The following is a 16,955-nucleotide window of genomic DNA, read 5'->3' as shown; positions in this document are numbered from 1 at the left end:
CAATAAGTAAATAATGTTTTACAACAATTTTCTTCTTTTAGGGGATGGAAGGTGGATTGGAAAAAATACAGAATTTAGAAGATTCACACTTAAAGATGAGAGATGAAAAAACTACAGAAACAAAAGGCCAAGCCCCTGTCTTTACAGTCCCTCTGTCAAATGTTGACAACCTTCGAGAGGGAGAGAGTGCACATTTTGAAGCCAGACTTATTCCTACAGATGACCCAAAACTCAAGGTATGATGATCCATAACGTATGCTATAGGAACTTAACTTTATCCTGGTAAGTCTTGCAGTATATGTCTGTTCATATAGAAAATGGTGACAGAATCAGTGTTTGGAATGCACACCAATGATCTGGATGCTCATTCCCTGGATATTCCTACAGGTAGCAGATATGAAGCCAACCAAACCATCTAAAATTTGGAAGTGGAAACCATGTCCTTTGGAACTGATTGTTAAGTCTGAAACCGTTCTAGAACTATTTTGTGATGGCAGACCTAATAGATTTATTTTAATAATAAGTAGTCTAGATTATAATATTATTTTTAATTCTGGTAACTGGTTTTGGTCTATACGACCACCTTCAGGTCGAAGGCTCCAGATGATGTGAGAAGCAGGTTCGTGGGGTTGTAGTACTGGTTGGTACCTGCCAAAACTGGTTACCAGAATGAAAAATAAATAATTTATTATGATCTGAACTGCTTTTTATCAGAATATTAAATATGATCAATGTGGTTCATCAATGATGTCAAAAATTAATAGATTTAGTTGATTTCAAGATGATATTCTGAAGTTAGATGGGGTTTGACGCTTGGCTGTTTTAACATACAGAAATATATTTTAAATTGATATTAGTTTATAAATTTTTAAATATTTTTATTTACTTGGGCTAGTTAGACTTTATTTAAAAATATTGGTACTCATTTTTCTTTTAAAGTTAGGCTTCTAAAAAAACAATGCCAGTACCAACTTGTGCTTTTTCAAGCATTAAACCAAAAACACTGTTCTCATAAGAAATATATTTCTAGTACAAAATGTGCTGGCTGTTCTACTGAACTCATAAAGTTACAAACTTTTTAACATTATTGGAAGAGTCCAAGGTTCTTTAGAATATATTAATTTTACAAAGTTAAGAGGATGTCTGTCTGTTGATGAGAAAGTAACCAAACTGCAGCAAATTCATGAGTGCAGATTATCCAATTTGTGCATTGTTAAGGAATGAGGAGGTGAGGAAAGAAGCCACAGTAAAGACATCTCCATTAGAGGCAATTGGCACATTTAGACTTTGATGGTACGGGCATGTGATGAGAATGGAGTCAACTAGAACAGCCAAAATAAATTTGGAAAGACAGGTGGATGGGAAAAGACCTCAAGGAAGACCTCTAACCCGATGGATGGACTTGATCAAGGCTGATCTAGTGACCCGAGGATGGACAGTGGATGATGTTCTCTGTGAACAGGTGTATCTGGACAGGACGAAGTGGAAGAGGCTCATTACCAGTACCCGGGAAACTGGAACTGTTGAATGATGATGATGATGATGACCCTCCGCTTTCAGTTCATGTCACTCATGCAGCCATTGGCCATTGGACTGAAATGTGATCACAGCTGTGAAACTGCGTTAACAGTAGAATCTCAAGAAACATCGTATTCAAGTAGGTCTAGACATTATCTTTTAATCTCATGAAATATTTTATGCAAGTAGTTTCAGACATTCTCATTTTCTTTGTGAAAGTTGTAAATAGAATCCAACGTAACACTTAGGCCAATGTAAATATAATAATAGCTTGTTTTGTAGAAGAAAATTGCAGAACATTCTGCTGAAAACGGGTTTAAAGGTTACTGTAGTGAGGAGTGTGCTGATACTTCTTGTCTGACTGGTCTTGTGAAATATATTTTTGGTTGTGGAGATATAAATGACAATAACAAAACAGTCAGGAGTGGCTGTATAGCTGTGCCAATGAACAGGGATTTGAGCAGCTAAGTGACACAGACATAGTGTACAGTGTGTGTTTGATACTGAAAGACAGCAAAGACGAGCAGATGGAGGGAACTATTACCACACTCACTGAGATACTGAAATATGTTGATTTGGTACTAGAGTATGAAAGACAAAATTCGTTTTTGTGTACTTTAGTTTTGACACTCGGGAAAATGGAAAACAGTAGATAAGAAAAAAAGTGAATGAAAAGCAGAAAAAATTGGACAATTATTTTTAGAAAGTGCCCTGATAGCAAATGATATCAAATACATGTGTTTTAAGTGTAATTATGTAACTAAATACTCAGTTTCCAACAAGTAAAATATAAGTAATGCATTGGGATTTTAATTGTGACATGTTTTGTGTTTTGTAAATGCATAATAAAGCAGTCTCTGGCAAAAACATATGTGTTTAGGATTATTTGTGGTTTTCGGTTATTCATGCAGTCTTGGGTCTATACTAATCTAAATAATAATGAGTTTGCTGTATTTTGTATCAAAACGTATCTCTTTTGTATCATACCAACAAGCACTCCGAACCTGCAAGTTTGGAAGTACCTTCCATTTATATTTACATGTACATTATACTTGTTGAGAATGTTGCCATAAATGTCTCTAGTAATCAAATTAGTATGGCAATGTTGTACGGAGGGCAAGAAGATTAGAATGAAATGGTATGAAATACATAAACTTATGTCAAAGGTGTAAGGAGATAGTAAATTTAGAAGAGATGAGCTACACATAGTATGATAATGGATAGCCCAAGATGGAAACAACCATTTAAAAATGAAACTAGCCAATCACTTAGCTACAGATGAACTATGGGCAATAAATAGGCTTGCAGATAATCATTTATAATTCTAGAAGTTTCAGTCTTTTTCCAGTTGTATCATACAGACACACTGACTTGAGCACACACACACACACACACACACACACACACACACACACACACACACACATACACACATAGGTGCTGATACAAATTTCTGATCATTTAAGTGTGTGTACTCACATATACTACCTATTCTTCAAGGATAGGTGAGCCATTGCCTTTCTCGTATACTGAGTGTTGCTTTCATCTGGAAATTTGTATTTGCATTATACTGTCGTTATCCATGTTTAATTTCTTACACAGTTTGTGTCATGGTGTCCAAAAGTCACATAATGGTTGTTGCAAAACGTCTAAACCTACATCCCCAATGGTCTTTGGACCAAAATGATTAATTAATTTGTAGTTGAAGGTTTGATGGCGTTTGAAATGATGTTCCATTACTACACAAAGAAATGTTTGCCAAACTCAAATTTCGAATACATTGTGTGGAGTTACTATTATTAGTTTGTTGGGTGTGGGCTACATATTAACGAGCAGATGATTTCAGTTCCTTTACAATGTACATGAATAAAATAATTTTTTAAAATTTTATTTACTTATTTATGTATTTTTTGAATTTTTCAAGGAAAAAGATTTGTTAAAAGGCTTGTCATATGGTCACTATAATCTTTTGTATGTCAGGTAGCTTTGTATCATCATTTTTTCAGTGTCGTATCATCTTTTCTTTCAGGTTGAATGGTTCTGGAATGGAAAACCGCTAAGGACAGGGTCCAGGTTCCGTACATTCTGTGACTTTGGATTTGTGATATTGGAAATTTCTCCAGTGTACCCAGAAGACTCTGGTGAATACTCATGTCGTGCCTTCAATGACTATGGGGAAGCTGTAACAACAGCAAGTATGAAAGTGCAAGGTATGTAGATAGATTGTAAATTAGATGTGAGAAATGAATAGTTCATTTTAGTTTTGTTTTTGTTGATTATCTATTTGCCTTCTTAACTTTGCACAGTAACTTATATAATGTCCATGAAGTTACCTTATTTTGCATAATTAAATTTAGAATTTTTCTGTTAATGAATGTTTGTGAATACTCATTTTATATGTTAGGTACATCCTGTTTTGATTTTAGTTATATCTGTTTTAGGTCAAGATGTGTATCTTAATCAGATAAATAGTCATCTTACTGAATTCCAAAAGAATGTCTTGTAATTTGTTCTTCCTCCATTTAACTTTTCTGATTACCATTGCTGAACTTTTTGTTGCGTTTACACATATGTCTTCTGTAGACAAAATATTCTTAAATCACTGCATCTGTATATTATTATATTTTGGCAAAACCTTTAAGTATTGTCACAGATTATCATCTTCAAAACTGTTTACAGGAAAGAGGAGTATCATATTAGAATCTCAGTTGCCAAAAAGTATGGAGCATACTATTGAGAAGATTGCAGAACTGGAAGGTCTTGGAAGTGCTCCAGCTCCAGCCGCACCTGAGGAAGATTCTGGAAAACCTCCAGAGTTCATCACTACTCCAAGTGACCTGACACTAACTGAAAATTCTTTGGCACACTTTGAATGCCGTCTGATTCCTATCAATGACCCCAGTATGAGAGTAGAATGGTTCCATAATGGAAAGCCTCTTTGGGCAGGGTCACGAATCAAGACCATAAATGACTTTGGCTTTGTCATACTTGAAGTTGCTGGTGTATATCAGAGAGATTCTGGTCTTTATACTTGTAAGGTTAGTGCACAATGGAATGAAAATTACATAAAACTTAAAAAAATTAGTTAAATGATGATTTATGTAAAAAAAAATGTAAGACTTAACACGGTGATAACATTTTACATTCTTAACAGGCCACAAACAAACACGGTGAGGCAACTGTATCATGTCAGCTGCAAGTCCGCAGTCGTCAGGGAATCATTCTTGAGCCACAATTACCAACAAATTTTAAAACGGGCACTGAAAGTATCCAGAAGCTGGAGGAGGCGTTATACAAGAAAGATGAAATAGTGACAGAAGAAGAGAAACCAAATCCTCCCAGGTTCACTGTTGAATTGAAGGTAATGATTTTATCATATCACATTTGAATGTTATCAACAAGGAAAGAAGAAGTGTTATATTTATACAAAAATATGAAAGTCAAGTACAATACATTCTTTTTGGTAATTTTTTATTCTTCTATACTAGTGATCAATGATATTCATTAATCGAATTATTTATTTTTTATCACAATGAAATTTCTGGATATGACACAGGAACAGTTTGTAATGTGTGCCCACTGACTGTAGCTCGTCTGTTTGACAGTTATTTTGAATAACTCAATACACGTATGTGTTCGCAGATGATGCTGTAATTTACCATCTAGTAAGGTCATCCGAAGACCAGTATCAGTTGCAAAGCGATTTAGAAAAGATTGCTGTATGGTGTGGCAGTTGGCAGTTGACGCTAAATAACGAAAAGTGTGAGGTGATCGACATGAGTTCCAAAAGAAATCCGTTGGAATTCGATTACTCGATAAATAGTACAATTCTCAAGGCTGTCAATTCAACTAAGTACCTGGGTGTTAAAATTACGAACAACTTAAGTTGGAAAGACCACATAGATAATATTGTGGGGAGGCAAGCCAAAGGTTGCGTTTCATTGGCAGGACACTTAGAAGATGCAACAAGTCCACTAAAGAGACAGCTTACACTACACTCGTTCGTCCTCTGTGTTCGTTCTCTTCCAAATGCGAAAATATTTTGTTGAGCCCAACCTACATAGGTAGGAATGATCATCAAAATAAAATAAGAGAAATCAGAGCTCGAACAGAAAGGTTTAGGTGTAGGTTTTTCCCGCGCGCTGTTCGGGAGTGGAATGGTAGAGAGATAGCGTGATTGTGGTTCGACAAACCCTCTGCCAAGCACTTAAATGTGAATTGCAGAGTAGTCATGTAGATGTAGATTTTAAAGCTAGAGATCTACATATAAAAACTGTAAGAGTGAAGTTCATATACTGACAGTTTGACATTACGTGTAATACAAATGTCGTGCAACATTACAGCATCTTGTAAGCCCCTCCCATATTATCCTCTGTTAAGGAGGTTGCTCACTCACATTATTTCAGAGGATGCAGGTAAATAATACATAAGTCAACTAGTACAGATCGGAGACCACATTTATTCATCAGTTCTGTGCGACATGTTTCATAATATTTACTGTGTCTTTTATAACCATGTGCCACTATTATACTCATAAAATATAAATGTATTACTCGTTGCACACGCCAGCCCAGACAATGCGTCTGTGAAAACACACTCTCACCCGTAGGCTACTACAGCACGTTGCCACACACCAGAGGCGAACCCCCACCACACTCTTGTGACAAACGAAGGGAAATGCATTCTCACATTGACACAACATAAGAAACACATACACTGGCTGATAAACAACTGGAACATCTATCTTTACTGGTATTACTAATTTAATAAGAAGTAAATTGTTCCTCCAACCTAATGCTCCTAAAACAGCTATTTACAATTTTTACATGCATATGTGGGGGGGCCCAATTTAATATTAATTCTCCTTATAACGAAACTCGCCATGACATTTCTGTAATTGATAAACGATAGCACGCCAATTCCTCTCGAGTACAATGTCCTGCTTTTAATGTGGACACTGCCAGTTCTGATGACAATATCGCCAAGCGGCACAATCGATTATTGATGAATTCTACATATATGACCACAACAAAATGGACGAAGCATTTTCTCTCTAATCACAGATATTCGTAGTCATGTTATATAAATCATACGGATAAATGAAGATAAAGAGAATTAATTCATATATGATCCAGAATATTAGATCAGTTTTGGCATAGGCATTTCATTTTTTAGAACTTACCTTTTAAGTCAAGAATTGTAACTTATTGTCATATTTTGATTTTTCAAAGGATGTACTCGACGTGCAAGAAGGAGCACCGATCCATTTCGAGTGCCGTGTAGAACCGGTCGGCGATCCTACGATGCGTATCGACTGGTTCCATAATGGTCGACCATTTGCCACGGGCTCTAGAGTCCATATGCTTAATGATTTTGGCTTTATTGTTCTTGACATGGATTACACATATGCCAGAGACTCTGGTGAATACGTGTGCTGTGCCACCAACAAGTGGGGGTCAGCAACAACGAAAGCTACACTCACTTGTAAAGGTAATTTTATACTTTGGTTTTCTTTGTATTTGCTTTGTACTTTTCAGACAAATTCCAAAGAGAATTGTACAAGGAGAGGTATAGATATTATGTATCACAGTGAAAGAACCTGCCACAAACTATAAACATTGAGGTCAACTCTCAAGTTTTCAGAAGAAAATTCTGGTGAAAGGAAACCTAGTTACAAATGGCAGTGCAAGTTATGTTTTGTGTAAATGTACACCAAGAGTATGTTTATAAGGCTGAGAAGGTGCCTCTTGCAGTGTATCTGGGTGTTGGTAACAACCTACAGAAACCCATCAACCATTGGGGCAAGTGCACAACCTAAGAAAACAGGTGGCTCATCTACACAAGGATATAAACATCTAAAGATTATCACGGGGGCTACGGAAGTAATCAGTGAATGATACATGTATATATAATGAATAAATATAAGTAATTAAATAATAGGGACTTAGGCAATAATCCCTCAGGATATTAATGTAGGCTTATCGCCACATTTGAATTTTACTGTTGATTTATTGACAGGAGACAAATTTACTCTGAATGGTAGCCCTGCACAGGATAATACTATCCATGATGATACAGATGAAATCAGAAATAATTGTTGCAGCAGAGTGAGCAGAGCAGTTGCAGGCAATGGCTACCATAAACCAAAAGCATTGTGCAGTGCACTGAAACTCAGTTAGACTGCATAAATTCCTATTGGTTTAAGAATTCAGTCAAATCTCATTGTAAAATTACTTCACTGTACCGAAGTTCAGTCACTGTTAACTACTCTAATGCTTACAATTTAAAAGTCTCAAAATCACCAACTGATATACTGAAAATGACTAACTACGGAATAAGTATACATAAGGAATATGCCTAACTTGGAACACACATAAACACGAGCGACACTCTGGCCACTTGGTCGACCTTATCCCACCTGCTTCTACTGGCAAAAGACCGTGATACTGGCCCTACGTGCTCTGTCCCTGTATGTATCACTTGGCACTACCTGGGTCACAAGAATATCTGTGAACCTGAAAATCATTCTTTTATACATTCATTTTACAAGCTCTAAATATTCAAAGTGCTATATATACATTATATCATTTTGTACACTTGTATTTGAATGTCTCATTTTTCTTACATGTTGCCATATAATCCACTTCCTCATTACATTTTCAACATTGCACAAACTGGTACCGCAACTGCCTGCTTTCTTGCTGGTTTGCACTACATTATTCGAATGTGTTCTTTACAAATATTAACATGCAAACTTCACATTAAATAAACACAGGCAATTAAATACTGGTATAAACTACCCACTAAGAGGCTAGAGAGGCTAAATGTTTTGTGTGTATTTTATAGAACTTTGTTTTGGACACACAGCATTAGCACTCTAAGATTTTTATTTTTAATAAATAGGTTGTTTAATTTATCATTATGCCATATATATTTATTTGTTAGTGGATGTCATACACTAAGAGTTGCTATATCGTGTGCACTGGTAGTGTATCGGTATCTATTGTTGTAGTTGTTGAACGATTTTAAATAGAATTGTTAAAAACTTATTTTGTGAAGAGGTACAAGCAAAGTGATATTTTATAAGAATTATCTTGTTGTGATTTCAGCACTGCTTTCAGATTTATTGTAGCTGTTGGGGACATGATTTTAGTATTGTTGATGAATCGATTCTTAGTTTCAAAAATACTAAAACCATTTTAGTGTCCTGAGGCCAGGCTATTCCTTAGTTCCTCTCTCTCCCCTTGTTGGAAATTCCTGGCCACACACCCTTAATGACATTTATGTTAGGATTAAGGAAACCAGTCAAGTAGATCGCACTATCCAGCCTACACATTCAGGCATGCAGTGTAGGAAAAGCAGGTGATAGACGTCGGTTTATTGGTAGAATACTGTGGAAACGCAGTCAGTCTATGAATGAGATTGCTTACAGATCACTCGTGTGGCCCATCTTGGAATATTGCACAAATTTGTGGGACTCGTACCAAGTAGGACTAACAGTGAATACTGAATATATAGAGAGAAGGGTAGCATGAATGGTCACAGGTTTGTTTGACCTGTGGGAGAGTGTCACAGAGATGCTGAAGAAACTGAACTAGTAGACTCTTGAAGATAAGTGTAAACTATCCTGAGAAAGCCAAATTATGAAGTTTCAAGAACTAGCTTTAAATGGTGACTTTAGGAATATATTACAACCTCCTGCTTATCACTCACTCAGGGATCATGAGGACAAGATTAGATTAATTACAGCATACACAGAAGCACTAAGCAATCATTCTTTCCATCCTCCATACATGAATGGAACGGAAAGAATCCATAATAACGGGTACAATAGGATGTACACTCTGCCATGCACTTCACAGTGGTTTGCAGAGTATAGATTAGATATAGATGATTGTAAATAAATCTCCAGTACTGGAATCTACAAAGGCATCTTAGAATGTTGTAAACCCTGGGGTCTTATTGTAGCAACATCATTTTTATGTGTGGAACTATGGATTGTGTTTGGTGATTGCTTCATGAAAACCTAAACTAATAATGCAAATTCTGTCATTGAGCCCATGGCTGTAAAATGTGATTGTACTTGCTGAGATAATTGAGATAGAACAGATGAACTTAAACAGGTGGTTTTGAAACATAATTTCAAAATATACTTTGGAAATAAGTCAAGAAGAAACAAACAGATGTTACTTCATAGTCAGATATAAGTTATGGAGCTAACCACAGAATTTTGAAGATCCAGAAGCCTTTAGATATGAATGAAACGAGAACATTATCGTCTTCTGTTATCTTTTTTCCCCTGATGTTTATCCTGTCTAATAACAGGGTAGCCAGCTGCCTTTCCTGACACCACAGTTGTGAAGGTAACGTAAGTGAGGGAAATTGTGTGTGCCACCTGTACGTGAATTGTATAAACTTTGTCCTGTGTGTCTTCGTATTTTAACTGTTTATGTATTGTGTTCTCTGAGGTGGAATTTGAGGACCAGCCAAGCATTTGCATAAATGAGTGTGAGGAAACTGCCTAAAAACCACACTCAGGCTGACCATTGTACCAGCCAACAAGTCATTAATCCAACTCACGGATTTGATTCAGATTTGGCTCTGGCTGAACTCACTGTCTTGCAAGCTAGTGCACTGCATGTTATGTTGTACGAGCAGCTCACGTACAAAAATTGTACATTCATAAAATGTCAAGTCTGTAAGAAGGAAGAATTACTATTTTCAGTTATTAAATTTTAGAACTTTCTGATACGGATCTAGCTCCAGAGTAGCTACGCTTGACTATTGTCTGAGTCAGCTATAATCTATCGGGAACTAAGCCTCTCCTTAAATTTTTGGATTCAAAGTAATGTGTTGTAAAGCTAGTCAGCAGGTCCATTTAATTGGTGGGAAAGTCAGGGTTTTTGAATGGTTTCCTCCCTCTCGCCTTTTGCTGGTATTACTGTACGAGATGTCTGGGGAAAATGGATGAGACAGTCATTCGACCAGAGTAGAGTTGAATGGCAGATATGTATTTACTGACTCATGTGCTCCAAGCAGGTACTACCAGTGCTGTTGTAGGAGTCTGTGAGAAAATGGAGGAAGCACTAATTTGACAAAAAAGAGTGAACAGACTTTTATGGCTTGTGCTGTAGTATAACTGTGTGCCACATACAGAAGCGTTTCTTTTGTGGATACTGTTATGTTTGTAATCAGTAAGAAAATTATTTTTGGTATCTACTGTCAGAGTTTGTGTAGCCCTGTGGATAAGTACCAGATTACAAGCCAAAAGGGTTGTATTTCAGTTCCAACTATATGTAGAATTTGTTCTGTTAGTTTTCATTTATTTCATTCCTTCATCTTTTGCAATGATTTTAGGAGAAGACAGCTTTAACCTTGTTTGTCAGAATGAAAGGTAGATGTGCAGCAGTTATTTTAGAAAGCAGAGATCGGATTTTTATTTTCCCCTCCTGTATGAAAATAATGGTTGTTTGAGAGTCACTGCATGTTTAATGTCTTTAAATCTTTTAACACTTCTGGCCAGACTAAGTAATCCTTCTATTTACATAGAAAAACTTTTATTTTATTGCTCTTAATCTGTTGTTCCTGCTGTTCCATTAAAACCAACATTGTGACATCATTTTAAATTCTGTTGAGGTATCCAAACCTTTCCATGCCCTTCTTATAGTTAGAAAACAAAATTCACTAGTATTGTAGCAAACACTAATCCCATGTTATACATAATTCACTTTTATGAATGTGGACATGTAATTAACCTTTATTCAAAAGACAGCATTCTATTCCCTCTGAAGCACACACAAACAGCAATTTTTGAAGATTTTTATGTTTAAATGTATCACAAACTTATGATAAAAATAGAAAAGAGTCAGCTTCATCCATCTATTTGCAATTCCTGCACTCCCTGTTCAACCAGAGGGAGCCAGAGACTGAAATCATATGAAACCTCTGCTCCATGACCAGCACTACTGTATGCTTCATTAAGAGCATAAATTATTACCATTCTGTGAGTCACTTGTGAATGAACTTCCTGGGTGTCTATCTAAGATGATGAAAGAAAACGCAAAAGCTGAGGTTCCTGTGATTTATACTTGCATATCTTTGGAGCTATGGTTGACTATTTTTCCTTTAGCTACTTCTATATCAGTCCAATGTAGAAGTGGCAGCATGGAAGAGGTGACCACATTTTTAATGTTATTAGTGAAACTGGCTTATAACTCATCAATTATCATAGTAGAATAACATGAAGCAAAGAGAAAATTCTGCTGTGGATGTTTTTTGTATGCACCTACAAAATTACTGTCTCTGTTGGTTGCTACATCAGAAGTATCTGCTCTGGTGGTTTCTGTTTCAGCAGCTGGCAAGAATAAATTAATCTTCTATAGGGGGAGACAACTGTCACACAATCCAAGAAATTAATCCTCTCCAAAAAGAGATAGAAGGGCTTTTTAATTTTGATTATTGAAGGAAAGGTCTGAAAGCCACTGTATAATCCAAAATGGAGAATATATAGTGAACCAATGTATCTACTATCTCCCTCTCTATATAGCATACAGCTGTGTTCTAGTTTCTTTCCTTCTATTTACCTACTTTCATTATGAGTAGTGTATGGGAAGAATAGTAATCAATAAGCATCTCTATTAGCATGAATTTGTATGATTTTACTGTCATAATCATTGCACAAGATGTGTAGGAGGAATGTTTGTGGATTCATAATGGAACTTGTGCTGTGTGATTTTGAGAGAAAATTTCTATGTAATGCACAATGCATTTCTTGTGTCATCAACCACTGTAGTTCATTAGTCATGTACGTGGCATTCTGCAGGAGACTAAGTAAAATAATGATGATTCTTGCAGATGTTTGAATGTTCTCTTTTTCTTCTACTGGGTAAGATTGCCAGATTTTCATCTTTTTTTTCCTTACCTCTTCATTAATTACACAAACAAAAGTTATTGTGCTGTATACAAAACTTGAAGTAGAATGGATATCTAGGTACATAACCTTCAGTGTTTTCATCTCCCCATGAAAAATCTACAAATGTTATGTTACACGAACAGTTGCTTGGAAACTATTATGAAGTATATTTTATCACTTACTGCATTGCAGTTTTTACTGTATGATTATAGATTCACAGATTACTCAGCCTCACTGACTCCTGAGTCTGGTACTTGAGTATTGCATAAGAGTACATTATATTATTCTGTTGCAGCAAAACGAGACGTTGTGTTGGAATCACAGTTGCCACAAGGAATAAGTGGTGAAAAGTTGAAGGAACTGGAGAGAGGACCACTGACAGAGGCTCTCCCTGAAGAGGCGCCAGCATCACCTCCGAAGTTCATAACTCAGGTTTGTTAGTGATTCTAATTGTGTGTATCAGTATAGTACTTTGCTGTTTAGTAAATAATTAGAAGCATATATCAAATGGACTTAGACGTAGAAAGTGTGACAACAGGCATTTGAAAGGTACAGCTTTCATTGGACAACAAAATGAGCAGTGGGTGAGTTTAAGAAACATCAGGAACTATCATTAAATACTAGAAAGTAGACAGTACATGTATGAAAGATGGCTGGAAATCTTTAAACAAGAGTATAAGTTTTGAGTTTCTTTCATGCAGTAAATATCCATAAAATAAAATGTTTGTAAATGTGTAAGGAATCTCAGGACAGTACAGAAGTACAGATTTAGAGATATAAATTTCAGAAATTCTTCTTGAAGTCCACTGAACTGTCTGAATGACTAGATAATATGATTTTGTCAATTTTAGAAGCAAGAACCATGTAATTATGTAAAGTAAGATTGCATATCAAGAGATAAATACATAACACTGTAACAGAGTTGTTGAGTGATCTTGTATTTTTTTAATCTGGTTTCACATGTTATTTTATTGAGTAGATTTCTTTGTCAAGGTTTACCTTTAAATTTCAACCTCATACAGTGACAGACTAGTTGATGCATTGGATGCATACTTCACAGAAGTTTTGTTCAAACCCAGGTCTCGTCATCCTCATTGAGTTTCAAATGGTTTTCCTGATTCTCTTTTGGCAAATCTAGGAGTGATCTGTGTTTGGCTATGTTAATTTCTTCTATCAACTGAGTTTAAGCTTGATGTTTAATGACCTCATTGTTGATAGGATGGTAAGCTTGATTGATCCCGTTTTGTTTTGAATTTCCAGTTTTGACGAGACATTTCACATTTTGGTTATTATGTTTATTTTTGTAAGTATGAGTGTTTCTTTGTTGTTGTCAAAAGATATACTGTGAGAGACAAATGGTATTTTGACAAGATAATGGTATAAAATATAAGTTAGTGTATGGTCATCAAATTTCAGACTGAAAGAAAGTCAGGTAAGATTACTGCAGTGCATGAAGTTCACATTATAGGAGATGAAGAAGGAACACTTCCTAACTGATTTCAGTAAGTCAGGAAACATACTAAGAAAATAAAGTGTCATTGAATCTTAAGCTTTTGCATTTTCTGTGAAGTAATTATTTTTAAATTTGTGCAGACTCGTAATTTGAACTTTGTCAGTTATGCTGCTCTTACTCCTGTCACAGTAGATTGGTACATAGGTTCCCCTCCTCCATTTTACTTTGTATCCTGTCAATTTCAAATTCATTCATCACATTGCATGCAGTAGAGAGAGAAATACAGTGTCAGAATATCTGAGCTATTCAGTGCTTAAAATCAATATTGTGTTGTTATGGCGAAGAAAGTTAATTTCAAAATCATGGTCCACAGCTAATGACAGAATGAAAAGTGGTTTAATATGTGATGTAGATGTGTCATAAATAAATTTGAACAGTAATAATTCAAATTTTACTTGAAGTGGAAAAACATATGGTCATTGTTAAATGTATTAAAAAGTAAACTGTGATCCAAGCTGTTATAACTGAATATCTGTTTTGAGAAGTGAAGATGACAAAAGAATTTCGGTAAAGGTATAAAAAGATTTTAGTGTTTGAGATAAGGGACTCAAAAGGGCAAAGATTTGCAAGTAATAGGAAGTAGTGTGTGTGTGTGTGTGTGTGTGTGTGTGTGTGTGTGTGTGTGTGTGTGTGTGAGTGAGTGAGAGAGAGAGAGAGAGAGAGAGAGAGGGCGTTCCTCTTTTCTATTCATATAACAAAGAAGATTGTTGTACAATGCCCTTAAAGGTTTATTTCATATATTTTTATGCACCTTCCCTCTGCCTTCCCTGTCTGTGTCAGTCTGAACTGACACATCGCATTATTGCCAGTGACATTTCTCTTATTCAGTTCATATTATTTCTGAAGCATTTAATGTTATCTTTAGTTTCATGAATATCGCTGTGTTCCCTCCACATCTATATCATTGGATTGTCTGTACCGATATTTCATCCACATCATTAGGTCTGTGGCCCCTCTGCATCATTTTGTCTGGCCCTCCTCTCTCCTTACTTTCCAACGGCAGTTCCATGTACTATGAACTGTCATTCTAACTATATCTTTGCAAATAAAAACTACTGCAGCTTTCTCTTGTCCACATGGTTCAGTGTGTTGTCAGTGTGCCAGTTAATGGCTCAGATTGGAACCCTCAGCTTCACAGTGGATGTGAGTGAATGCTTCAGCTCCTGTAGGCGACATTTGTATAACATCAAACAGTCTTTCAAGCTTGGCTATACACTTACCTCTAGCTCTGTGCAACATGCAGCAGGAATATGTGGGTAGCAAGTTTCAACAGTCTGTGCAGCTGTGGAGTCCTGTTATGTGTGTAAACAGACACATAATTAATTTGCAAGTTGCTGTGTTTGAGATAGCTGTGTTGAAACTTTGAACATACCTAGGTTCAGCATTATTGGGAGACTAATATGCACTGAAAATTCCTTAACAAAAACAGAAATAGAATTAGATATAACTGTATAGTTTATTCCTTGTTGCAAGTAACTTTTGTTTCATTTTGGTATCACAGATCACATCAGTGGGCATTGGTGAAGGTGAACCTGTCCACTTTGAGTGTCGTGTGGAGCCCCGAACAGATCCAAAGTTACGAGTGGAATGGTATCGTAATGGGAAACCGTTGCCATCTGGACACCGCTTCCGTACAGTCTATGATATGGGCTTCGTATCCCTCGATATATTGTACACCTATCCTGAGGACTCGGGTGAATATGTGTGTCGTGCTGTCAATGACCTTGGAGAAGATACAACAAAGGCAACAGTGTCTTGCAAAAGTGAGTTCACAGTAGGTTGTAGTGACACATTTTTCATGTTATGTTCTCAGAAATGTGTACACATATAAGTATTTCATGAGAATGTATCTAATGTCACAATACAGAAATAAGAAATGAGGGTAACACTGGTAGAATGGAAGAAAAATGAGTGCTATCTACTTTTTTTTCTAGCAAAAAGTGATGAGTAGATTCTGCTTCAGGTGATGCTTATAGTTAAGGATAACATCATGATGTGGAAATACTGTAAAAGGAAGACTTGTTCAGAAAAACATAAATATATATTTAACTTACCAAACAAAAGCACTGGCAGGTCGATAGACACACAAACAAACACACAAATTTAGTGTGTCACGTTTTACCATATCTCGATTGTGGCACTGTTGTGCTCGAAAGTGAGTCTCTTTCAAGAACTGGCAGTGGTAGCTAATTATACTAGGAGACGACTTTGGCTTGTGTCTGTGTATGTGCAGATGGATATGTGTGTGTGAGCGAGTGTATACCTGTCCTTTTTTCCCCCTAAGGTAAGTCTTTCCGCTCCCGGGATTGGAATGACTCCTTACCCTCTCCCTTAAAACCCACATCCTTTCGTCTTTCCCTCTCCTTCCCTCTTTCCTGACGAAGCAACCGTTGGTTGCGAAAACCAGAATTTTGTGTGTATGTTTGTGTTTGTTTGTGTGTCTATTGACCTGCCAGCTCTTTTGTTTGGTAAGTCTCATCATCTTTGTTTTTAGATATATTTTTCTCACGTTGAATGTTTCCCTCTATTATATAAATATATATTAGTAAATATATGGTGTGTCATGTTTTGCCATATCTCGATTGTGGCACTGTTGTGCTTGAAAGTGAGTCTCTTTCAAGAACTGGCAGTGGTAGCTAATTATACTAGGAGACGACTTTGGCATTTACACATTGGAACTGATTTCCTACAATGATAGCTCTCAGTGTTATGTGCCAGCTATCCACTGTCACATTTTAGCACAGAAAACTGCAGTTGGAACAGTGCATCGTGTAATTTGTGTGTGTTCTGTCACTGACTTCAGTGTTTTGAGAAGGTTGTTGACCAATGTTTCCTTGAATAATGGACTTTTTGAGGTTGTGGTGTGGTTAGGACTTCAGTTCAGTTGAAGATCTGCCTGGTGTTCTCTTGTTGACTACTTAACACCAGTTGCTGACACAGCATTGTGCATTTGCACCATGTCTCATGTTGAGTGCTGACAACATTGATCCAGGAAAAATGTAAGTAACAGCA

General features: G+C 36.3%; 1 protein-coding gene across 1 annotated transcript in view; it reads left to right on the top strand.

Annotated features, from left to right (window-relative positions):
* LOC124613827 (titin) overlaps positions 1 to 16,955 on the top strand; it is a 524,266-nt gene that overhangs the window by 175,821 nt on the left and 331,490 nt on the right. Inside the window, exons 53-59 of the mRNA XM_047142550.1 lie at positions 42 to 236; positions 3,548 to 3,728; positions 4,198 to 4,556; positions 4,673 to 4,879; positions 6,750 to 7,008; positions 12,726 to 12,862; positions 15,445 to 15,706. Coding sequence (XP_046998506.1) covers positions 42 to 236; positions 3,548 to 3,728; positions 4,198 to 4,556; positions 4,673 to 4,879; positions 6,750 to 7,008; positions 12,726 to 12,862; positions 15,445 to 15,706 — 1,600 coding nt within the window. The remainder of the gene's footprint in view (positions 1 to 41; positions 237 to 3,547; positions 3,729 to 4,197; positions 4,557 to 4,672; positions 4,880 to 6,749; positions 7,009 to 12,725; positions 12,863 to 15,444; positions 15,707 to 16,955) is intronic.

This window comes from Schistocerca americana, chromosome 4, assembly GCF_021461395.2.
Source record: "Schistocerca americana isolate TAMUIC-IGC-003095 chromosome 4, iqSchAmer2.1, whole genome shotgun sequence".
NCBI classification, from domain to species: domain Eukaryota; kingdom Metazoa; phylum Arthropoda; class Insecta; order Orthoptera; family Acrididae; genus Schistocerca; species Schistocerca americana.
This window is presented reverse-complemented; position numbering and strand designations above follow the sequence as displayed.